This window comes from Barbus barbus (assembly GCF_936440315.1).
Source record: "Barbus barbus genome assembly, chromosome: 27".
Taxonomy (NCBI): domain Eukaryota; kingdom Metazoa; phylum Chordata; class Actinopteri; order Cypriniformes; family Cyprinidae; genus Barbus; species Barbus barbus.
This window is the reverse complement of record NC_136755.1, coordinates 1,105,318-1,116,231: the sequence shown is the minus strand read 5'-3', so window position 1 is coordinate 1,116,231 and position 10,914 is coordinate 1,105,318. Positions and strand designations below refer to the sequence as shown.

General features: G+C 40.8%; 1 protein-coding gene across 1 annotated transcript; it reads right to left on the bottom strand.

The window, feature by feature from the left end:
- Positions 1 to 2,476: 2,476 nt before the first annotated feature.
- Positions 2,477 to 6,542, bottom strand: LOC306847017 (uncharacterized protein; the record flags this gene model as incomplete). The annotated part of the gene is made up of 2 exons (XM_079380750.1): positions 6,512 to 6,542; positions 2,477 to 6,410 (listed from the first exon to the last, which is right to left on the bottom strand). Exon 2 carries the CDS (start codon positions 5,552 to 5,554, stop codon positions 2,477 to 2,479), a length of 3,078 nt encoding a protein of 1,025 aa, XP_079236876.1. The 5' UTR covers positions 5,555 to 6,410; positions 6,512 to 6,542.
- Between the last annotated feature and the right edge of the window lie 4,372 nt (positions 6,543 to 10,914).

Sequence of the window (10,914 nt, the reverse complement as noted above, 5' to 3'; positions counted from 1 at the left end):
TATTGGCCCGGGAAAACAGTTATAGAACGGTAGCGATGCCGATCATATCAGGAGGGCTTTTCGGATTTAACGAAGTAGTAATGGGTGCTTCGCTAGTGAACGTGTTGAGAAGGAAAACAGACAGAACAGAATGGCCAAGAATGTGGATAATCTGTCACCACGACGCTTCCGTGTTAAAGGCTATAACAGAGAGGGTGAATCTAGACCAGACTGCTGGTGAAGGGGGATCGGGCCAGGGGGCGACTCGTAGGCAGGAACAGCCGGCAACACAGTGCGTGTAGCTACCCCACTTGAATGATGGTCAAATTACTCCTTAAACTGATGTTTCCATTAGCGTTTTATTCGTGACACTCATGTAGACACCGTAAGAGCTACAGCAAAAACAAACAATAAAAACAAACAAACACTGTCACTCCAACATCACAATAAAACGATACAATTACAAAAAAAAAGATAATCAAACTTAGTTTACCTTATAACCCTCAAATGGGATGCACAACACTTCATGGAGGGAAGAAAACCGTCATACATTAAGCTGCGTCTTTCAAGAAAGTGTGCGCACATACACCTAGCGGAAACAGAACGCGCTTTATACACATGTTGGTGCTCGTTAAGGCAGTATCATAATAAAAGTCCTTCAAAAATAACTATACACATAAATCGGTACAAACCTTATAAACATCAAAAAAATTAGTAATCATTTACACTCCCACCAAATCATGAGTTATAATAAACAAATGATTTCAAAATTACAATGACACTTCCAAAAAAAAAAAAAAAAAAAAACTTTAACAAGTCTCCAACAATAAAACCAATTTTTGGACAGGTCGTTCAATTACAGAAAGCTTCCCTAAACGTTCTCCCTTCTTTCCAAGATTTTTGTCACCAAGATGAACCCTAACTCTCCTCACAAGTCCATCCGAATCTATGGTCGTTTCTACAATCCTACCTAACAACCATTTGTGTCTAGGTAGATCATTGTCCTTGACAATCACTAGGTCCCCTATGAGTAGACTACAAATAGAAGAATTACGAAGTCTTCCTCCCACCTTAAGCACACCATCACTATCGAGAAATGGATCAAGATTGTACAATTCATTGTGAGATGACAATTGGATACCTTTACTTACTGCTTTCAAGTCAGTTTCAAACACATGTCTTTGCAGAAGTTTGATTATGTGGAACTCAGCCTTTTCTCTTTCCTCAACTGTAGAAAGTCTGTTTGACTTATCCTTGCGAATCCGTCGTTGAATACGTGCAATTGCTCCTATTACCCGAGACCAAGACGAGAACTTTGACAGGCGATTTACAATAGTTTCCTGTTTCACTGCCTTTGTGTTAAGCGTTTGAGAACATCTGACTTCGGAATCACCTAATTGTAATTCTGTAATCTCGTTGGCAGGAAGAACCATCTCCTTACTCCATAAGAACCTCGGCCCTGTGAACCAGTCAGATGAAATCATTTCATCAACAGTGAGACCTCTTGAGACATAATCTGCAGGATTGTCCCTTGTTGGAACATACCGCCATTGCTGCGGAACTGTACTTAAATGAATCCTTTGTACTCTGTTAGCGACAAACGTATGAAATCGTCTGGCCTCATTATTGATATATCCCAGAACAACCTTGGAGTCAGTCCAGAAAAACTCTGTGATGTCAGTATACCGAAGTTCTTGCTTAAGGATTTTACTGACATTCACTGAAACGACTGCAGCAGTCAACTCCAACCTTGGAATAGTTGTAATCTTTAAAGGAGATACACGAGACTTCCCCATAACAAGAACAACATGGACATCTTTACTTTCATTCTTCAATCTCAGATATGAGCACTGTCCATAGCCACTAGTACTAGCATCTGAAAAATGATGCAGCTCTACTTCTGTTACCTTTCCAAACCCAGAAGGAGCATATGTGCGGGGAATATTCACCTTCTTCAAGTTGCCCAAGTCTCTTCTCCAGCACTCCCAACTTGGCTGCAACTCATTTCTCAGTGTGTCAACCCAACCTGTACCATGTCTGCAGACTTCCTGAAGTATTTTCTTTCCATGAAGAATGAATGGAGCTAAGAACCCTAATGGGTCATACAATGATGCAATCGTAGATAAGATTCCACGTCGAGTTGCTGGCTGTTCCTTGAGAGAAATATCAAACTTGAAACAATCACGTTCCATGTTCCACTGAATCCCCAATGTTCGCTCTGTCAAGGAATCAAATGAGAAATCAGGTTCCTTTACATTGATTGCTCGTTCTGAGGGAGGAATACTTTCCAGCACAGCATTATAGTTGGACACAAATTTGTGAAGTCTAAGGCCACCAATGGCACAAAGGTCTCGAGCTTCTTGAGCAAGTTGAATTGCATCCTCTATTGTTTGTACACTTGTAACACCATCATCTACATAGAAATCATTCATTATAAACTGAAATCCCAAAGGGTACTGATCCTTGTTACCTTCAGCCAAGTGTTTTAATCCATAGTTCACACACATCCTGGAGATGAGGACGCTCCAAAGAGATGAACTGTCATTCTGTACTCTTGAGGTTGTTCTTTTAAGTCTCCATTTCTCCACCACAAGAAACGCAGAAAGTCTCTGTCTGCTTCAAGCACATGGAACTGATGAAACATTTTCTCAATATCACATATTAAAGCAACAGGGTGTTGGCGAAATCTGAGAAGAACACCGGTCAAATTGTTCATCAAGTCAGGTCCTTGTAGAAGATGGTCATTTAAACTTATTCCACCATACCTCGCAGAACAATCAAAAACAACTCTCAGCTTGTCCGGTTTCTTCGGGTGATAAACACCGTGATGAGGAACATACCATTTTTCACCTTGACTCCCTCCATCTTTAACTTCCTCTGCCTCTCCTCTATCAATGACCTCCTCCATAAATTTCATATAATGCTCTTTGTACCTTTGGTCCTTTAACAATTTTCTCTTTAGATGGTTAAGTCTCACAAGAGCAAGTTGTCTGTTATCTGGCAAATTAGGTCTCTCTTTAAAGGGTAGAGGCATTTCATAGTGTCCAGAGCTATTTCTCTTTATACCACCACTTAATTTGTTCAAAAAGGCAATGTCATCTTGAGAAAGAACTTTGTCCTCATCATTAGAATCTTTAAAATCAGATTCTAAAATGCGTATGGCATCTGCTGGAGTCAATGAAGGAATTTCTTTAACAGAAAGTCTATGACAGAGACTAGTGATACCTGAAGAGTCAAGCCTGGGTAATGAAGGTCCAACAATGCTCCAACCCAAATCAGTTTTGACAGCATAAGGTTCATCATTCTCTCCTAAAATCGTTTGTCTTGGTGCCAGCGCTCTAGCACAATTATAGCCAATCAAAAGACCAGCTTCACAGTCCTTCAAAGAGGGCATCTCCTCTGCAATTGCAGAAAGATGATTCCAAAGTTTGGCTGTTTCACACGTAGGTATATGTGCAAGGTTGACTGGAATACAATCTTTAGTATAAACAGGGGGGAGTTCAATATAAGTGGCAGAACTATAACCCCTTACACGAAGTCCTGAAATCCTTTCACTCGTCACTATGGTATCCTTTCCAGTCATAGTGGTCAGTTTTAACTTGACAGGAAATTTATCTGCCTGCAAGACATTGCTCACTTCTTGGTCAATAAAGGTTGTATCACTCTGTGAATCGAGCAAGGCATAAACAAGTTTTTCCATACTCGTATTGTTACTTGATGATAACCATACTGGCACAACCATCGATGTATAAGATGATCCCTTTCCGGCCACACTCAGAGACAGAACGGCTGTTGACTCATCTTCTAACCTTGAAGCAGATGCCGTTAATGGAACTAGCCTTTCTCTTTTGGTGAAGTTATCGTCGTGAAGGCAAGTGGGATGTTTCCCTTTACACGAGTTACAGGAATGACGATAACGACAATCTCTTACACTATGGCCAGTTTTCAAACATCCATAACAAAGATTATTTTCCTTTACATATGCCCGTCGTTCTACTAGTGTCTTGGTCATTAGTTTGGAACAATCATAGAGCTGATGGTTAGGATCTTGACAAAACACACAGGGAGGTTTGACATTTTTCTTGATGATCTTTGGTCTGTTAAATCCCAAGTCAGTCTGAGTATTAAGGACATTAACCTTATTTCCTTTGGACTCTCTGAAAGTTTGTTTATTAACAGATGTTAAACTGAGAGCGTAAGATGACGTGACTGGATTACAACCAATCTCTGCTTCTAACGAAACAAATGCTGCAAAGGTCTTAAAGTCAGGAAAATCTTTATTATCTCTCAAGGTTTGTGTAACTTGTCGATTCCAACGTGAAGCAGCCCATTCAGGTAGTTTTTGAACTAACTTTTGATTTTCGTCACAATCATTTAAGATTTGTAAACTTGCAACATGAGGTATGGCGTCTTGACAGGCGTTAAGAAAATCCGAAAATTCTCTAAGTCCAATAGCATCCTTTGATTGAATTTTCGGCCAATTTGCAAGTTTCTGGCGAAAGGCACGTTGAATCACAAATGATTGACCATACCTTTGATCTAATTTACTCCAGGCATCCTTATAAGCTTTGTCATCACTCCTGTAGAAGGTACCATCCAAGGTTTTGCGTGCCGATCCACCCACATACCTTTTTAGATAATAAAGTTTGTCAGCAGCAGATATACTCTTTCGATCAATCAATGACATGAAGGAAGCCTTCCACTCAACATACTGAATGGGATCACCATTAAACACAAAGGGCTCTGGAGCTGGCAATCTGTTCAAATTTATGCTGTCTTGTAGGGCTTGAACAAGAAAAGGCAGTTCATTTTGAGATGGTGATATATCATTAACAGGTTGGCTAGAAAGGCTTGGAGGCAGGCAATGTTGTTCTCTGATAACCCGGTTTGTTGAAGGATTATCAACTTCCTGTGCTGCTATCCGATTGTAGGCCTCGAACCTTGCCTGTGCTACTTTTAAATCCTTTTCCGCCTGTAATTGCTCTAATTCACGTTTCTGAGCATCAAGGTCTCTTTCTTGTTTTTCTTGCAACTCGTGAATTTTCTCCTTCCGTTTATTTTCCTCCATTAGCATTTTGTACTCCACTTCCTTTGCCGCCAATTCTGCAGCTGCTTCAGCATGTTTTGATGCTACACATGACGATGCAGAACGATGACTTGATCGGGCACTAGACTTATGGCTAATTTGAGAAACAGTAGAGCCATAGATAGAACGAGCGTGGCTAGATTTAAGCAAATTCTTCAAGCGATGTTTTACTTGTTCTTCATCAAATTCATCAATGCCTGATATTCTTTCATAAGCAACTTTTATTATTTCTGTTGTCACGGCCTCACAAGCATCAATACGACGTCTCAGTTCAGTAGATGGTGTGACATAATTTCTAACTTCAACATAGATACGCATAACTTTCTCCCTTTCCTCTTCCAGGGTGTCAATTAGAGTTGCTAGCTGGCTCTCAGTAATATCAGACTTGAGTTGATTTCTAGCCTCACGTGCAGACATTTTCCATTGTTCGTACATGGAAATAAGCTTTTTTTCTCTCTTCTGAATTTCATCCTTTTGAAATGCAAGCATTTTTTCTGTAGGATTTCGTGGACGAACAGAACGTCGAGGACCTTGAGGATCTGCTAAATCTTGTTGAAGTTTACTTAAGTTCACTCAAAGTTTGTTCTTTAGTCTCAATTGTCTCTATTATCTGTTGTCTCTTTAAACTCTCTGTTGATGTTTGATATTCATGATTAAGGGTTTCAATATCATGTTGGAGACTATTAATCAGCCCTTCACATTCAACAATATCAACACAATTATTTGACTCAATCATTTTAAAATTACCAAATTAACACACAATAATATAAGATGTCCAGCGCAGTTAAAAAGTCATTTAAATTACAAAACAGTAATCATGTAGCCTCAAACATTAATATCAAGTATTTTAAATAACCCTTTTTAAAGACAAATATTTACTTTAAAACTCGTATAAATATCCCTTCTTCAAACACAAAGGATTTGGTCTTTCAAAATACTTTAAACATTTCAACCCTTGTATTAAACTTGAAGAAAATGTCTATCGTTGGTTAAATGTTTCACCTTAATATCCTTTTACTGCTGTAGAAGTGCGTAGAGGGATAAATGTCACCTGAAGAAGAACACAGTCTTTCGCAATCCGTAGTGTATCGTTTAATCCTTGATTTCAGCCGTAGTTATCCGTAAACGAACCACATTTGACCATCGGAAATTGACCTGCCGCCCGTGAATATCCACTTCTTAAAGACCCGTCAGCATGGACACCAATCATTAACGCAGCAGAGTCAAACGACGAATGGCCAAGCTCTTACTGTAGCTACCCCACTTGAATGATGGTCAAATTACTCCTTAAACTGATGTTTCCATTAGCGTTTTATTCGTGACACTCATGTAGACACCGTAAGAGCTACAGCAAAAACAAACAATAAAAACAAACAAACACTGTCACTCCAACATCACAATAAAACGATACAATTACAAAAAAAAAGATAATCAAACTTAGTTTACCTTATAACCCTCAAATGGGATGCACAACACTTCATGGAGGGAAGAAAACCGTCATACATTAAGCTGCGTCTTTCAAGAAAGTGTGCGCACATACACATAGCGGAAACAGAACGCGCTTTATACACATGTTGGTGCTCGTTAAGGCAGTATCATAATAAAAGTCCTTCAAAAATAACTATACACATAAATCGGTACAAACCTTATAAACATCAAAAAAATTAGTAATCATTTACAGTGCGGGGCCGTAGAAGAAGAACCTCTCCCCGACTACCCCATAATAAAGCGAACATCGACATCTAGGGGCAAGAAACATCCTGTAGAAAATCCATTCAACAAATTAAAGCGTGATAAAGGCTTTGAGACATTCCAATTAGGAAAAGGCTTATATAGACCGACACACGCTAGGATAGAAAAGGAAGAAACTAATTTAGCCCGTAAAAACCACTGGAATGTGGAATAGGTTTGGTGTCTGTTAAACGGTGGAGATGCCGCCGAAGTTCTCTCCGACGACAAATTGACTCACCGCACTAAAAAGGCAATATTAGCGCAGAAAGAACTAACAAATAGAGCCGCCTTGGAGAGAATAGTGAGAGAGGGAGTTGGCGAAGGAGTGTTTGAGGAATATTATTCAGGACCGGAAAGTGAGGGTTCAGAATATGAGCAGGACGAGGATGAGGACGAAGAATCTGATTATGAGGAATTAATATATCCAGAGGAGCGTACTCCCCGTAACCTGACGCCCATACCGAGCAGGAGCGAGTCCGTTCCGAGGAGATTGAGGTTTAGGGATGAAGTTTTAGAAACAGACTACCCTAGGGGTCAAGATGAGGCGCGCTCGGTTGAGATTAATGAAATATATCAGCACCTAGAGGCGCTGCACTTAGGGACTCCAGGACAGAAACGGCCAAATGTCTCTGTTAGACAGGCGCCTTCTCCTCGGCAATGTGAGCCTAGCGGCAGAAGGGCTGAGGCGTCATTAGAAGAATTAATGAGAAGAGACCACGAGATGAAGCTGTTAAAGAAAGCTAAATTAAAAAACGTAACCGTGAAAGGAAAAGTTAAGGAGTTAGTCCATTACGCAGAGCAGATGAAAATTTCAGCAGAATCCGTGGATGCCCATATTTTAGCTGAGTTTGGTCTCCAAGGGGGAAGGAAATTAGCTAAAACTTTGGAAGGATTAATTCCAACTAATAAAGACGAATTAGAGCAAGAAAATTTTGAATCGCAGTGGCAAAAAGTGGGAGCATTATCAGCTTGCCAAGAGGTGGCCTCGAAAGGGGTCGAGGGAATTTTGAAACATATTTTCCAGGGAGTTAAGAAAAACACTCTGATCGGAGCGAGGGAATTTTTATTATACGGCCCCGAAACATCCCCAGAGGAGTTAGAGAAAGCACTGATACGTTATGACAGAAAAACAGAAATAATTCAAATAGAAAAGGAAAAGGCCAGTAATAATAAATCTACCCGCCCCAAAGAGCAGCCTAGGAGATCCGACCGAGAAAGAAAGCCGTATAATCGTTACGAAAGGGATAACCGACCCACTCCACGCCCAGATCGTAAGTTAGAACAGAGATGGAATAAAGGGCGTGCAAGGGCCGAGCGAAACGACTCTAGAAATCAGACCCCGGGGCAAAAAAATTTCAGAGATAGGTCCAAAACAGGGGCGCGGCAAACCGAAAGTATTCAGGGCAGAAGCAGTTACATTAGTCCGGAGAAGTGGGATAAAATGAGTGCGGAAGAACGCGCACGGGTAGTGGCCGAAAGGAATAAAGGTAGATCAACTCCAAGAATTGGGCAGGTGAAAACCGAAAGCCAAGGAGAGTTTGAGAGACCAGGCGAGAGAGATACCAGGGAGGTTAAAGTGAAGAGAAAACGAAACCAGAAACGGAGCGCCGAGGAGCGGCTCGCATGGGCTGCGCGGCTCCCCTTCAAAGCGCTCTGTTAAAAACAGAAGAGATTGACGAAAAATTGTATAAAGTTTATGATAATACGTCATTTGAAATTGATACAGGAGCGGACCACTCAGTATTAAAGCCCACAGAAAGGCACGACGAATTATTAAGTGAAATAATGGTAGAGGATTTTGAAGGAAAGTCTAGAATAAAAAAAGTCTGGAGAAAAGACGGAATAAATGTGATTTTTGGAAACGATAACTTGTTGTGCCCAAAAGACCTTATAAAAATAAATAAAATGGGAGTAGTCGATCAGAATAAAGAAATCGAACGGCTAGTAAGCGAGTCAGAGCTGAGCAACAAAGGGGAGCTGGAAAAAATTATTAGGAAGTACATGCGTTGTTATGCACGAAGTAAAAATGACTGTGGAAAAGTACAGACTAAATACGAACATGTAATTCAGGGAGGGATTCCTCCTCCCCAAAGGCAGTATAAAATTAATAGTGCCGCCGTAGAAGAAATCGGAGAGACTATTAGAGAACTAACAGAGCAGGCAATTATCAGTAGATTGGAAAAAGGGCAGTATGCGCCGACTAACGCTCCGATTCAAGCTGTCAGGAAGCCGGATGGATCCTGGAGGTTAGTAACTAATTATAAAGCATTAAATAAAGTTACAGAGCCTGATACAAGATATTTGATCAACTGTAATGAGACATGCGGAAGCATAGGCAGAGACAAAACCTGGCTGTCAAAGATTGACTTAGCAAACGGGTTTTGGAGTATTCCTCTGGCGAAAGAGAGTCGGGGGAAAACAGCATTTACCTTAGGAGGTAATCAATTTATCTATAATCGCCTGCCTATGGGCTATCGAAACGCTCCTAACGAATTTCAATCAATCCTACTGGAAATTTTGGAGGGATTACCCGTTACTGTATATATTGATGATATTTTGATAGCCACGTCTGACGAAAAAGAGCATTTGGAGCTCTTAGAACGGACTCTAGACAGAATAGCTGCGGCCGGACTCAAACCGAGCTTGAAGAAAATGGAGATTGGGAAAAGAGAAGTAGATTTCCTAGGGTTTAAATTAGGAAAGGATACGAAATCTCTGACAACTAACACCAGAGATAAGCTGGAAGAAATGGAGAGTGTAGGGCCCCTGAAGAACAGGAAGCAGCTGCAGTCACTGCTGGGTACACTTAACTACATCAGAGAGTTAATACCTAAATATTCCAGGGAGGCTAAAGTTCTATACCAGGGAACAAGAGAAGGAAAATGGCAATGGACTGAACAGATGGAGAAAGCTAGATTAAAATTAATCAGAATGTCTTTGGATAGCGGCAAGCTAGAAAGAAGAAACGACAGAGTCCCTTTGCATGTACACGTCTCAGAGCAAGGAGAGGAAGCAATGTTAACTCTTTCAAACCAAGACGGTAGGGGCCCCATTGCTTTCTTGACGCATCAACAGGAAGCTACCATGAGGAAGTTCAGTGAGAATGGGCCTGAGAGAGCTTTAGCCTCCGTAGCAAAACGACTATTGCAGCTAAAAGCCATAGCAAAAGAACAGCCCATAGTAATTTTTTCTATGGCAGGTGAGCTCGCGAGAATAAAGAAAAATCTCATCCTTAACCAAGCTAGCGTCAACTCACAAAGATTTGACCAGTGGAGTTTGATTCTTTCAGATAATCAGCTCGATTGGCAAACCTGTAAGTTAAAAAGAGAAGAAAGAATAACTAAATATCACGACAAACATCAGAACCTGCCAAAATACTTCACGGATGGAAGTGAAAGAGCAGGAAAAGTAAGATGGGGTTATTTAGTCAAGCATAATGGGAAATTAGTCACATCCCAAAGTGGAGAAATAACTGGTACAGCCCAGTTAGCAGAAATAACAGCTGTAGAAAAGGTTAGGACATAAAGAGATAGTTATCACGAGTGATTCAGAATATTTGACGGATGGTATTAATAAGGAATTGGAAACATGGAAGGCTAATGGTTTTCACACAGCTCGAGGCAAGCCAATGGCTCATAAACAGCAGTGGGAAAATATTAGTAAACTTCTGGAACAGGTAACAGCGCATTGCTATCATCAAGTATCACATACTAAGCAGGATAGCGAGGCCGCGCAGGGCAACAGAGAGATCGATAAACCGATAGCGCGTGTAAAAGTGCCCGAAGTAAATGAGTTGTTCCAAAAGATGCACGATGAATTAAATCACCCGAGTGTGAATATGATTCAGATGGAACTGAGGCTGAGGAGCTTAAAAATACCAAACTGGCGTAAACATTACCTAGACATTAGAAAAGACTGCAGTGTGTGCAGAAAGTTTATGACCGCAAAAGGGAGTCATGAGAGCGAACTACCAAAGGATTTTCGCGGACAACAAATTAGTATAGATTTTGCGGGGCCGCTTCGGCCCAAAACGAAGTTAGGGAACTGCTATTTTCTACTAGCTATAGATAACCACACGAAGTTTACAATGGTCTGGGCTATGCGAACCGTGCTGGAGA